Source organism: Gossypium raimondii, chromosome 12 (assembly GCF_025698545.1).
Source record: "Gossypium raimondii isolate GPD5lz chromosome 12, ASM2569854v1, whole genome shotgun sequence".
Lineage (NCBI taxonomy): Eukaryota > Viridiplantae > Streptophyta > Magnoliopsida > Malvales > Malvaceae > Gossypium > Gossypium raimondii.
In genome coordinates, this window is record NC_068576.1 from 43441405 (window position 1) to 43455801 (window position 14397).

The 14397-nt window shown below is 35.3% G+C and overlaps 2 protein-coding genes across 8 annotated transcripts; one reads left to right on the forward strand and one right to left on the reverse strand.

Moving 5' to 3' along the window:
* Positions 1–2304: 2304 nt before the first annotated feature.
* Positions 2305–6905, reverse strand: LOC105764303 (D-cysteine desulfhydrase 2, mitochondrial). 5 transcript variants are annotated; one of them, XM_052625818.1, is made up of 7 exons: positions 6738–6905; positions 5617–5940; positions 5025–5067; positions 4546–4893; positions 3870–3999; positions 3596–3726; positions 2305–2881 (listed from the first exon to the last, which is right to left on the reverse strand). In XM_052625818.1, exons 1-7 carry the CDS (start codon positions 6807–6809, stop codon positions 2616–2618), a joined length of 1314 nt encoding a protein of 437 aa, XP_052481778.1. In that variant the 5' UTR covers positions 6810–6905; the 3' UTR covers positions 2305–2615. The 5 variants fall into 5 exon arrangements, with proteins under 5 accessions (XP_052481778.1, XP_052481781.1, XP_012438289.1 ...); XM_052625821.1 differs by having other exon boundaries at positions 2305–2856; positions 6738–6904; XM_012582835.2 differs by having other exon boundaries at positions 2305–2856; positions 3550–3726; positions 6738–6904.
* A 1198-nt stretch (positions 6906–8103) lies between these two features.
* LOC105764304 (actin-related protein 3) lies at positions 8104–14054 on the forward strand. 3 transcript variants are annotated; one of them, XM_012582839.2, is made up of 10 exons: positions 8104–8670; positions 8787–9246; positions 9989–10135; positions 11356–11448; positions 11597–11716; positions 12057–12167; positions 12718–12843; positions 12936–13034; positions 13256–13354; positions 14036–14054. In XM_012582839.2, the coding sequence occupies exons 1-9, from the start codon at positions 8624–8626 to the stop codon at positions 13334–13336; spliced, it is 1284 nt and encodes a 427-aa protein (XP_012438293.1). In that variant the 5' UTR covers positions 8104–8623; the 3' UTR covers positions 13337–13354; positions 14036–14054. The 3 variants fall into 3 exon arrangements, with proteins under 3 accessions (XP_012438293.1, XP_012438291.1, XP_012438290.1); XM_012582837.2 differs by lacking the exon at positions 14036–14054 and adding an exon at positions 13573–14023 and having other exon boundaries at positions 8106–8670; XM_012582836.2 differs by lacking the exon at positions 14036–14054 and having other exon boundaries at positions 8106–8670; positions 13256–14023.
* Positions 14055–14397: the final 343 nt, after the last annotated feature.

The following is a 14397-nucleotide window of genomic DNA, read 5'->3' on the forward strand; positions in this document are numbered from 1 at the left end:
AGCCTCGCAACAACCTCTCAACTTTGGTAGGCGTGTGCGCAATAAGGAGGTTGTTTTGTCGTGGTGCTGGGTCACCGTGGCGACTCGAACAATGAGTCCTCCACTTTCCATAATTTATTTATTTATATTCTAAGCTTTTAAAAAACAACGCAATGTGATGAAGAATGTTGTTGGATAATAAAATTATGAAAAAGGAGCTCAACTTTAGATTATTAAAATGGGCTTCCCTTCTCCCAAGATTTTACAGTATGGGACAGACATGGAGAGAGAGGCGATTGTTAATGATCAGCGGCATAAATACATGGTTTAACCACATAACTCGTTTTTCGATTTAATGGAATCTGCCCTAACTGCTCCTCTCTCTCTCTCTCATTTTAAATAAAAATATCTTTCATCTTGAATTTACATTAACTTTTTTTTTTTAAATTACGTTCTTTGTTACTGTATCAATCATTCGCATTATCTGACATCCAATATTTCATATTATATTTATACTAATAATAATCTTCAGTATCACCTGCAATGTGAACCACCACCACTGCATCCCTATGGTGTGAATCACCACTATTATACTATTCAATATTTGGTATAACTTACTTCTTATAATAATTAGTGTTATCTGCAGGAATTGAATAATAACTTAAGGCTCAACCGGCCCAAAACATCTCTAGAATTCAAGTTAATGAGATGAATGATTACAACCAATATCAGAACTAATATTACAACCAATATGAATACGAAAGCAACCATTCCAAATATGAAAGCCACCTATATGATCAAGACGATTATTATCAGTATGGCTATGATCAAAGGCAATATTATCAACAACCTATATGATCAAGGGTATTTCAAGCAACAAGAGTTTCCGGTATCCCATTGCCTAACATTATAGTTTCCAAGGAGCTCACTTTAAATAGGAGTGAATTGTTATACCCCATGCTATTATGGAAACATCATCGTGCCGTCACCAAAGACAACCATCTCATTAGATCCAATTTTATTAATGTTTCTAACTTCCAAGTTCAGGGGACAATCTAAATTTCTTTTTAGTGGGCCGAAATTAAATTATGATTTTTTGAGAGGTAAAATATAATTTTGTCATATATTACTTTATGATTTCATCATTTTTAAAGGACTAAATAGAATTTTTTTATTTTTGCGGAGTAAAGTATAATTTTATTGTATATTAACTTATAATTTCATCATTTATGAGGAGACAAAATTATAATTTTTCTACTTTGGGGGGCTAATGCCCCTATCCGCTCCTCTTTGATTTGTCTTTACCTAGGCTTACTAATCTCGAAGGCGGTCAAATTTGATCTATATTCTAAGATGAGTCTAAATTGAATTCTACCGAAAAAACAATCATGAGATGAAAGACTCACTCAAAACCCCCTTCATCTAATCTCATCTTCTTAAAGAAGAATAAAAGACACATCATCTACACGCTACTTAAATACGACTTCTAACATTCTTAAAGATTACTATTCTTAATGACTCTACACCATTTATTACATGAACCTCCTCCATTTTAACAACTCCACATGCTTCCTCCAATGTATTTTATACAAGTTAATTGTTATAAAGGCAGATCATATATATCTCAAAGACTTGGTTGGATTCTTTTAGAGCAATTTTAAAAGTGCATTTGTTTTAACTTTTTAGCAAATAGAAAAAAACCCATCCTTTAGTGAGTTTAATATCTTCCAAGTTATTATTTGCAAAATCAAGCTTTAGTTGAGAAAATAGAACTCCTCTCATTAAATAGGACTAACATTGATAGAGCATGTTGATTATTATTAGGGCATGTAATATTGTATAAACGTGACAAGAGAGTTCGGCCTTGGATCAACCATCTATTTCCTGTGTTATATGCACATATATGTATACATTTATGACTGGTACTTTGCAGGTGGGACGTTAGCTTTATGGTAATGCAGCTTTATGTCTTTTCCTATCTGAAAATTAAACACATGGGCTCCATTAGCCACTTAACTTACATTCCTAAGGTATGATTGCAGTACAGCCAATGTCAATGAAAAGCCAAGTCCATTTCTTTTCCTTATAAAATAGTCTGAATAGGTAGGTTATAAATACTTAAATAGGAATCTAAGCTTATTGAATGTCATTTGACTTCAAATTAGTGAGCTCGAGAGTCCCTGATGATTAAATAAATCAAAATTAAGAGTCGTCACTATAATTGGATAACCAGCACTGAAAACTAAACCATGACTAGTGAAAGCAGCAGGCATGAGATGAGTGTGGAAGGCGGGTTCCTGCTTCAATTAGAGAGTGTGAAAGAAATGAAAAATAAACCCTACAAGTTTGAGGATTCCATAGCATTGAAGTACTGCCATTCAAACCCAAAATTTAAGATCATCATGTGCCGAGTTAATGGTATTCACCTCATGTTCTGTCAGTGTTCTGAAACCACACATTAAACGTACACACAGATATGACTCCAGTTTGAATACCAAATTTCGCAGAAAGATTTACAAAAATTAACTCTTTAACACCAAATAGTAGGACCCTGTTCGTTTCTCTCTTACCCTGTTTCTCGTATTCTACCTCCCCGCCAAGATTAACATGAAGCTCTTACGAATTAGAACACAAAATCAACTCTTTATTGCAGTGTTCAGCATACCAAAGTATGATTTGTACCTCTGTGCTAATCCGAACATGCCCAGTGTCCCACCAGTGTGAAGTATCACCACATTGGAATCATCTTCATGTGCACAGGTAATTCTTGTGGCCATTTCCCAAGCTGCTAAAGTATATACAGGATCCAATGGAATACCAGTTTGCTGTGCAACTTGTTGGCAAGCTTCTATTTCTCCTTCCAAAACATTGCCAAATCTATTACAAAGAGCAAAAACGAAATCTAAATTGATTTAGTCTGAGAATAAGAAGCTATTTTCGAGAATAAACTATGATACAGATGGTTATCGTTTATCGTTTGACATTTCTTTTATTAACTTCATGCGTTCTTATAGCATTAATTAGTTTCACAGATGCTCCAGCATTACTTCAGTCACTCGTGCAAATCTGACTGAACATTGCAATTTGTAGGTTTAATTTTAATTCCTTGCCTCTTAAAGATGCGTGTAAAGACCTCGGTTTTCATTGTTTCTCCCTTCATTCACCCAAGTGAAATGATTCAGAAGAAAACTTATAACTACACCCTCAAATGTAAATCAAAACAATAAATTGCATCATTGAAATTTAAATCATAAAGAATGGAGTAAATGAAAACCTGCAATTCTCTCATGTTGACACATTATACTTCATAAGAAAGCCTAGTTCAAGTCTACTTTTGGTTGGTCAATGTCCTTCTCAATCTTAGATTTCTTTGGGAACACATCAAGCATGCTTATCTTTCTCTGCATATATTTAAAGGTCTCATTTCTTATATTATATAAATAAAAATTCTCAATAAAGATTGTGTCCATCATAGGTGATGCCCTCGTGCATCAAAGAGGTTGGGAATTAGCTTATGCAGAAGTTCAACTGTAAGCAATGAAAAAGAAAACAAAAGTAGCAGTACTTTACTTTCTTGGATGGCAACGGTCAACCCAGTGCACAATTCCATCATTACCTCCATTTAGTTTGTGACTATCAAGAAGAAAACGAAATTGCCTCTTGAATTCAGCAATTAATCGTCTCTCTTGTTGTCTGTAAGTGTCCATTGTGTCAGCCAACATTACTGCTGTAATCTTCCATGGAAGCCTGGGAAATTGCAAGTGCAACAGTATCAATGAGTATTTAGTGAAATGCACTTCAATTTAAGAAATTCATTCATAAGAAAATTACGTAATTATTTGAGAATATTAGACTTAACCAGAAAGATATATGATAAAAACAGTACACACCCTAGATACATGGCAGCAAGGCCTAAACCAACAGCAGTTGTTCCAGTACCAGAATCCACAACAAAATTGAAAGCCCTTTTTTTCCCAAGTAAATGGTCCCGAGATAAGTAGTCAACCAGCCGAAACATACCTATATGAAAGAAACCAATTAATTGAAGCTACCTAGAAATCAAAGAATAACAACTTAAAACCTGAAATTGATAAATTAGTGGCATATAGAGGGATTAAGAATTTACAAACTCTAGAATATCAATAAAGAAAGAAATGGGGACAGATTGTAGACAAAACCCTAAGGTTTTTAAAGACTATGCTCTTTCACAGAAGCCATGATGTGAAAGCCGTGAGACCGAGGCAGTTGAAGTATAAAGACCTTTATTCTCTAGTGGATGGCCCTGGCCATCTGTCATGAGTTACCATTATCAACCAGATCAAAGTCTAGAATAATAAAGGCAATTATTTTCACCTGGACATCACTTCCCAGCTGAATAATCTACATAAATTATTTATGCATACAGAGCAAGCAATTTATTGTTAATGCAAGAATTATATCATAAGGTATTCTTGGAACTTGTCCTTGTGATGACAGGCAATGTTGGATGTTAACAAAGAACACAATTATATTTGTGAAAAGTATACAAGATTATATCCAAATAGAGAATCTACAATTTTCTTTTACCTAGTAATGCAACAGCATCTTTAGCACCTTCATTGACTATCGCAACCTTCCTTGAGTGGTTTTCGGTGCCTCTAGGAGCATCCCTTTGCACAAACTTTGAACACTCAAATGTCTGGGACGCTAGAGAAGAATCAATAATATCACTGCAATATACGACGCTACCTGTATGGCCTGCAACCATACTAGCATGTGTCTGTAGCATTTCTTCCCTGTGGGCATAAAAAGTTCTTGGAACATATGTTATATTTCCATATATTGTTGAAATCAAGTTATAGCCAGTCAGAATTTGTGGCTGCTCTCCTCGTAGAAGCAAGTGTGACTTCAGTCCTCTCTCTGCACAAGAAACAGCTGGAAAACACACAAATGACTAATATGAAGCAAGGCTTTATGTGACTGGTATTTAACAAAGCTTGTTAGAATTCTGGGAAAGAAAGTTTAAGAGGAATTTACACTTGCAACTGAAACAAGAAAATACCTACCAACAGCTGCTGCATGCGCGCTTTGACAACCACCACATGTAACCTAGAAAAGTTCTCAATATGAAATTATCTAGTTTCCAGTGTTTGCAAGATTGAAAAGGCTCTAAACCGATGAAAATTCACTTAAAGAAAAAGACAGAAAGCAGGGAGGAGGGGTGCATCTAGGAGACAGTGCAATGATATCTGTCCATACTCTAGAGGTTGTATGTGTGGTAAGATATTTCCTGTCCTGAGAACAAAATGTTGACCATAACTGTTTATTCCATAATTTTTCTTTTCCAAAATTACAACCTATTTCTATTCAAGACATCCCTGTAAACATTGTGAATAAATGGTAACAATTAATCCTTAGTCTAGTAAGCCCTTAAATAACATAGGTCAGCATCACATAAGCATATAACGTCTCACATAAAGAATGATATCAGACCTGCCATCTGTCCTACCAGATTTGGATAGAGAGATAAGGGAGTTCATAGAAGAGAATGAAGCGAAAAATTAACATGTGGAACCAGATGGATAATGCATATTCATGTAAAAGATAGGTAAATCTAATCCGCTTGCCATCTTAAATGTGATGGATGCACAATCTTACCACATCAGTCACACCATGATCTTCAATGAGAGGAAGCAGTCCGTCCAGTTTTCTTGCTTTATTGCCATTGACAAAGGGGTGCAATAAATCATCCCTTACAATATAGAAATATAAGCCTTGATTTTCATAAAGCATCATGTTGCCAAGATGAGGCTGATTATTGTTTAAGAAAGAAAAATTGCTAAACAATCCCCCTCCTTTTTGCCCTTGTTTTGAAGAAACTGTAATTTGATGAATATTGGTATCAGGACTGAGCAATGTCCACCTTCTGCGAAGCAATTTTGACATGAACTCTTCACCACTTGGTTTGGTGTTAGGGAGTGCCTGGAGTTGGGAAAACACTGCTCAACTGTTAGTATGAATCCCAAAAAACTACAATACTAAGATGGACAAAAGTATCAATAAGCCATACAAGTGCGTATTGATCTTTAGGTATCATAAATGGCTACTAGCAATAGCTTGGTAGCACCAATGGCTGCAGCAGCAAAAGGACAATGCAAGGAGAAAGCAAGCAAGGAATTTTACTTTCAAGGGAGAGGCAAAAGGGGAATCAGAAAGAAATGGTGAAATAAAGCATTGAAATAACTTATTAACTACTTCAACCATGATTGATATGATACCAAGTTGCCACCACATGTAAAGGCCAAACTACAGAGCATATTCTTAAATCTAACACCATAAAATTGCAAAACCAGATATCACTTCATTCCTCCTCAATTCTTATATGCTGCCTCTAACATTTACCAAACCTACATATCTACATTTCTCTTTAAATCTAATTAACAGATGACAGACTTTAACAATTCTAGAGAGCAACATTGACAATGACATTATTTACTTCCAAGAAGTTGAAGGCAACATGTTCTCCTGCCGATAGAGGTCCATGAAAACCATAATCTGAAGGAAAATTAAAACATTTCTAAATTGTTTAGACTTTAAAGTTCTCACTATTTAACTCTTTGCTTTCTTGCCAAAGTGAATGCAAACTACATTACTAAGACATCAGACACCACTCAAATCCCAACTAATTTTATATCAATCCGCTGACCCCAATACAGAAACTTAAAGCAATTTTTGACTAAGAAAATCATAAAATTCCAGGCAGATAATAAGAAGAGAACCTGAGCTGAAGGGAACCCATTTTTGTTGATAGTCGTTAAAGCAGTTCTAGCGGGACAACAATGAAGTTTCATTTCACTCAGCTCCCTGAATTAGCTCAGACCCGGCCGGGACGCTTGTTTTTGTTGTCGTTGTGTTCGTAATTTTCACCCTTTGTTAGGACCCAAAAGGGTGGGAGAGAGAGAGTATTGGCATGCCACGTGTCCACTTTTTAATCAATAACTGGTATATATCTCAACTAACTAAAGCCGTAATAAAAATATTAAAACATTTTATTTATTAAACATTTAAGAATAATTTTATTTTATCAAAAGATAAAAATATTATCTTAAATGTTATATGTTGAGATAGTTAAATGATTTATAAAATAATTATTCATTCAAAAATAATATTAAGTATTAGAATAACTAACTAATATAAATAATAATGTGTAAATTTTGCTTAATTATAAAATATACAATTTCAAAATAATAAAAGTTAATTTTCATTAAAAATTATTAATTATAAATATAATGACGATGAATCATAAATCTTATTCGAAACTTACATATTTACAAATAAAGCTATATTGTTTAGCACTCGTTTGACATAGTTCAAACCTTATCACCTCCTAAAGCAAAATCATTTTTGAATAGTTATGCTATTGATTTCCATATTTTAAAAATCTATTACTAATATTTTCTTTTTTCAAGCTTAGCAATTAAAAGGAATAAAGATTTTGTACTTAGAACTTCAAGTCAAATATATAATTAAACAATCTTCACTAGGATTGACACTCAACAAATTTGCCTCTCTAATTTTGCTTACAAGTTCTAACTTATAGTATGTGAGAAAGTAAATGAAGATAGTGGAAAACAAACTTTTCTTGATTTCTTAAAGTGATTATCATATGTGCATTCCTCCCCTCTGGTAATGGGTCAACTCTATTTGCGTTTACTTTGTGGGAAATGCCATGCTTTTCAACCATGGAAAAAGATGTGGAATATTTGGGAGTTGCCACAATCATTAGGAGAGTAGTGAGCCGAGCTATGGCAAAAGCCAAAAGCTGGTTTTCTAAAAATTAATACCGATGTTGGGAGTGAGAAATTGACTCATTCCGACAGCCTTGAGTGATAAACCTTGAGAAATGGATTCAATTGGACTCTTTCAAGTAGCATGCTGAAAATTGAAGTGGAAATTGGTGCAGAATCACTTGTTACCAATGGTATGACACAAAAGGGAAGCAAGTTGTCCCTTGGAACTTGTTTCCAATATTGGTTACTTTTGCATCTCTTCCAAATTTTTTATATTAATAGGTAAAACGTTACCTGTAACAACCTTCCTCGCAATTCGAAAAGAAGTTTGATCTCATCAGTCCCAATTGAGTCGTAGCTCCCAGGATAAAATCAAAATGAAAGTGAAAATATTACCGAGCTCTAGTAAAAATTTTACTAAGCCAAAGCTTAAGAGGAAAATAAAGAAAGGAAAGTGGTTGTTGCTTTGTCTTTTTATGATTTCATTTGATTACTAGGAAAAGTATAGATGAAGAGAGAAATAGGAAAAGAGGGAGTTTGTTGATAAAATGATGAGAAATATTTTTACGGAAGGGAAGGGAGGTTTGCAATGGGTAGTGTTATTGGATTATCTTTCGATATCGCCAACCACTGCTATTCGATACCGTTGAAACGTCACTGCTTTCAGTTGGGATCCAAGTTTGTTGTTGTTGCTATCCAGTCAATACCATCCTCCTCGGCAACAGTGGAGTTCGCTTCTCCTTATCTGCGCTTCTTCAAGCGCACTTCATGACCATGATCCTTTGTCCTCAATTTTCTCTTGGGTCTCGCTCGCAGATCCACCGCCACCGCCACTACAACCAAAACCGATTTCCTACCTTCCGTTTGTCTTCTCGATGGATCCCACTTCTCGCCCCGCTGTCGTCATCGACAACGGCACTGGGTACTGTTTATCTTCTCGTTTTTGTAACTGGATATTACTCTAAACTACGTGCTCACTATCTCATTTTTTGTTATTATTCAACTGGTTCTTATTTTTTTCTTTTAATTTGTTTGCAGATTTACTAAGATGGGATTTGCGGGTAATGTAGAGCCGTGTTTTATTCAACCAACAGTAGTAGCAGTTAACGAATCTCTTCTAAATCAATCTAGAGCTTCTTCCAAATCTAATTGGTTAGCTCAGTATTCAGCTGGGGTAATGGCAGATCTTGATTTCTTCATTGGAGATGAAGCACTCACGCGATCACGATCAAGTAATAACTATAACATTACCCATCCCATTAAGCATGGTCAAGTGGATAATTGGGATGCTATGGAACGATATTGGCAACAATGTATTTTTAATTATTTACGGTGTGATCCCGAGGATCATTACTTCTTGCTGACTGAGAGTCCACTTACTGCTCCTGAGAATCGAGAATATATGGGTGAAATCATGTTTGAGACGTTTAATGTTCCAGGGCTTTATATTGCTGTGAATTCTGTCCTTGCTTTAGCTGCTGGGTACACTACATCTAAGGTTTGTGACTGGTTTCCTGTAGTGTTCTGTTTTCTGGTATTATACATCTTCATGTTAGTTGTTTACTAGTAAGTTGGATGAATCAATAAGGGTCCTTGATTGTACATGATTTTCAGTATCTTTTATATTTATAAACTACACCTTTTAAGGTTGAATCTTGAGTGTGAAAGTTGGTTCTAGGATGGTTAGGTATTCATCAGACTACTAGCAATTGATTTAAATCCAATTAGTGATTGAGAAAGAATTGTCATATAGATTATATCACTGATCCTTAAGAAAGGCTGAACTTTTTGCTTAATCTATTGTCTTAAATTCTTCATTAAGAATAAAATTGTATGCTTAGAACTATAATTATTATGTTTTATAAGAAACTGTGCAAATTTGAGAAAAATTCACGACCACGATAGCATCCGATACATCTGCAATTGCAGTAAACATGTAGCGATCGCGATAACTGTTAATCTCTGGTGCCTGCCTTATACTGTTTCCATACGTCTAAATTTGTTTATTTGTTTATTTATCTTTAATTATTAGAGAGAACCATGATGGAGGCATATAGCTGTTGCTAATCTTGTGGGTGTAAGCTGTGGGTTATGTTGAATACTTCATGCTTGTAGTGTTTAAAGAACCGCTCTAGCTTCTATTTAGCTTCAGACCATTTGGGGTGTTGTTTTTCTTGCTAACAGTCATCATCCTTATATATTGATCATTTTCATTTAGTTTGACCTACAGTTTTCTGTAGTGTGAGATGACAGGGGTGGTAGTGGATGTTGGAGATGGGGCTACGCATATTGTACCTGTTGCAGATGGTTATGTTATTGGGAGCAGCATTAAGTCAATACCAATAGCAGGAAAAGATGTTACTCTCTTTATACAACAACTGATGCGGGTATTTTTGTTTTTTTCCCATGACTTGTGATCTGAAATCATTGATTGCTATTTATTCAATTGTCAAGTACTTAAGGTTATTATCATGTCTTGATGAGAAAAAACATACACTCCTTGGCATTACTCAGCCTTGTCCATGGTTGGATTTATTGGTGTTCTAAGTTCTGCACCTAGGCACACCTATGCTATGCGCCTTAGCGCTAGGCAACAAAAGCACCTCAACCCTTTCAGGCGAGGCACATTTGATCAGGCACACTTCTGGTGCTCTTAACTGCATTATTTTTTGTAACGCTATGGTTGGATTTATCGGTGTTCTCAAGTTTTGCACCTAGGCATGCCTATGCCTTGCGCCTTAGCGCTAGGCAACAAAAGCACCTCGACCCTTTCAGGCAAGGCGCATTTGGTCAGGCACACTTCTGGTGCTCTTAACTGCGTTAATTTTTGTAAGGTGATAGGCATACAAAATGCTTGCCTGATTGGATTTGGAGTTTTCTATCTTTGTTTACTAGTAAGAAAGGGGATGATATCAAACTCTCTACCTCTCAATATTTGAGTATTCAACATTCGTGAGAGCAGAAGGAAATCATGCATATTCTACAAAAAGTTTGCTTTTTGTACACAATATCGCCTTATTTCACTTAAGCGAGTGCTTCTCACTCTTTTTTTGCCTCTCACATGAGGCAATATAAGGATTCTAGCACCTAGAGTACGCCCTTGACAACATTGGGATTTATATGCTTATGCACTTCCCTTTATATACTGTGCTTTCAAACATTCTGTTCCAGTTTGTGAACATTCTTGCATCCTTCCAATGTTATTTCGGCTATGTGGTGGCTTCTTTGAGGAAACACAATTTCATTTTACATATATGCGGTTTATTGTTTTGAATCGTTTGCCTTTTAAAGGGATGCTAATCTGAATTTGAGAACAGGAACTGCTCTCTGGTGGCAAGCTAAACTAAAGTGTCTTCCTGTTTCTGTTTATCTTTTTCTTTTGGCACTTCTGGAACTTTTCCTTTGTATTATTGTTGTTCTTGCGGTATCTGTTCACCAAGATGGCTTTGTTTGTAAAGGCTCGGAAACACTGGGCTTTAGTATTGAATCTTCTAATAGTTGTTATTATGTGTGTTTGTGTGTGTATCCTAGATTTGTGGATATAGAGATTTTAAAATAATGTTACCTGTAATCATGAATTCTTGCCTTTTCACTCTGTTATTTGCAGGAAAGAGGAGAGAAAGTTCCACCCGAGGACTCATTTGAAGTAGCTCGGAAAGTGAAGGAGAGATATTGCTATACTTGTTCTGATATTGTCAAGGTTATTTTGCTTTCATTGGATTGTGATTTTGGAAACACCTTGACTCTATTGTTTGCCTCATGATTCTTACCCAACATGACTAATGATGTTCAGAAGTTCTGCATTCTTTTAACAATTTGGTCATAACCATGTTTTGCATGTATTGCAGGAGTTCAACAAGCATGATAAAGAACCTTCAAAGTACATCAAACAATGGAGAGGTATTCGACTGAAGACAGGGACACCATACTCCTGCGATATTGGTTATGAACGATTTTTGGGCCCAGAGGTTTGTTCTATTTTTCCTTGTAAGCTTATTTCTAAAATTTAAGATTACTGGCAGAATTCCCTAATATTAACGTATATGCCACTCTCATAAGATTACTTTTAGGGGGTGTTAGTCTAGGATTTATATATACATTTTATACAAGGGGAAAATCTTGATTGCCCTGTGCTATTTACATTTCTTAATGGCATGCTTTGGCAATTTCCTACTTTGGTGATACAGCTAGGTATGTGATGATTGACTTTGTTTTCCAAGAAAAGAAACACTACCTTAATTGGCTGCTTACAAATTGCTTCTGGAATGTTGCTTGTTACTGATTTTTACCTAATGGTTGGTTTGACAGGTTTTGTTTAATCCCGAGATCCATAACAGTAATTTTACAACTCCTTTGCCGGCTGTAATAGATAAGTGCATTCAGTCAGCACCAATTGACACAAGAAGGGCTTTGTATAAGGTGAAATATGCATAGGCTTAAAAGAAAAAGATAAGAGTATTGCAAAATTTTCATTCTTAGACAAGATAAATCTAAATGAACAAGAAGAAAATATTATATTTGAAGGTTTAGATGCATGATTAAGGATTAAACTGGTAGTCATGCACTTTGCATCTTGATTGGTTCTTAGCTCAGCTTTCAGTTTTTTCACAGATGTCGTTCTTGGAAATTTGGGTTTTTTTATTTAATCTCTTGCATCAATCTCCAGTACTCGTGAGTTGATTATAATTTCCTTTATAATTTCCTTTCTCTAACTTGGTTTGGTATAAATCTATATATTGAAAGTGTAGCTAGTTGATTCCAATCTTTTAAGACCAAAAAAAAAAACCTTAGCCTAATTGCAGGACATTGGTACTTGGCTGTTTCGATTGCTGTTTACTTTCTTGATAATGACCAAAAGTTAAGTTCATAATGAATGAATTGAGAAGAGAAAAAGGAAATCTGCACATGTTTTCTTTATTTTAATATAAGATCTTTTTACACTTCTTTTGTCACTATTTAACTCTTTCAGAATATAGTGTTATCTGGTGGATCAACCATGTTCAAAGACTTCCACAGAAGGTTGCAGCGGGATCTGAAAAAGATTGTAGATGCCCGAGTTCTTGCTTCTGATGCTCGGTATGGTGGGGAAGTAAAAGTAAGCACTTTTGGGCCTTAATTTACGTTTTCATCCCATTAACATTTAAGAAAAGCTCAGTGCTAACCTCCTTTTGGGGCTTCACCTTCCAGGCACAACCTGTGGAAGTTAATGTAGTCAGTCATCCTATCCAAGGATTTGCAGTGTGGTTTGGAGGTTCTGTACTTGCATCAACACCTGAATTTTATGCGGTATGTATCTCTCTTTCTAAGCTCATCTTTCACTCTTGTTTCTATACAGGCCGCTGAATGGCATCGAGTTTGGCTTCCATTGTCAGCTAATGTTCTTGCTTTGGTTGATATGTCAATTTTCTGATGCGCTTCCCATTATTGTTGCCTTGTGCATCAATCTTAATCTAATATGCTAAAACTTGGCTTTTGGCTGAAAGTTTCCTGACCTCTTCAATGTGCAGGCATCTCATACAAAAGCAGAATATGAGGAACACGGAGCAAGCATTTGCCGCACAAATCCTGTGTTTAAGGGGATGTATTAAGGCAAATTTCCTTTTCAGGTGATTAATGAAAAAATAATTCTCTGATGATGCTCAAGGTGGTGACTTGCTATTTCAATTGCCATCAAGCTCATCAGTTTATTTCAGTTATTCCTGCTTTTTGCTTGGTGCTCATGTGTATTGGTTGTAAGAGGTCGGTTGATGTAGAACATATTAGGTAGCCAGTCTTAATAGCAATGGTAAAAAAATTAAAATTATTACATTCATTCTTTAATTAGGAGTAAAGGGTCCTAATGGCAGCACTATAGAATGCAGTCAGATTTGTTACCGGCAAGCACTGCCTACACTTGCTGATCGGATGGATATCAAATAGTTCGAAAAAAATGTGAGCGGAATTGCAGATTTAGTTTCAGCTTACATAGGATGTGATAGGGATTTAAAAAAATATATCTATGGAGCAGGGTGGTTGGTTGTGTTTTGGTGGGAGCAGCAACAAACCCGGTGGTGTTTAAGTGTCATTTCTTTCACCAGTGCATTTTCTGTTAGCAAACAAGATAGGAATACTTTGTGTTAGAAATTCAGTTTTCTTATTATTGACATTTTGTAATTTGGTGTTGATCTTTTGTGTAACATATAAAGTTGGCTGATATTCAAATATGGTTTGCTTGTAATTAAGGTACATTTTACAACAATTATGGTGTTCTTTATATGGGATTTATTTTTCTTTTATCATTTCTCTAGGGGTGTGCTTGGACACTTGGTTGGGGAAAAGTGGAAATAAAATTAATTTTTCCAGATTGGAAATGATAAGAGGAGGGAAAATGAGAGATGTGTATATTAGTTCAAAATTATGTATTTTTAATTGTTTTCTTTTCTTTTCTTTCATATTGAAGTCTACCAAGCAATGGATAGAAAAAAATATGAAAAAGAGTATTTATGTTTTCCTTCTTTCTAGTTTTTAATCCTCCAATTTTCTTTTCACTATACCTAGCAAAGCTTAAGAGTGTGATTGGTTGAGTTTAAGAATACGAGTGAATGGAAAAGTGAAAAGAAAATAAATTAAATATGCTTGGTAGGAAAGAAAATGAGAGGAAAGACAATAG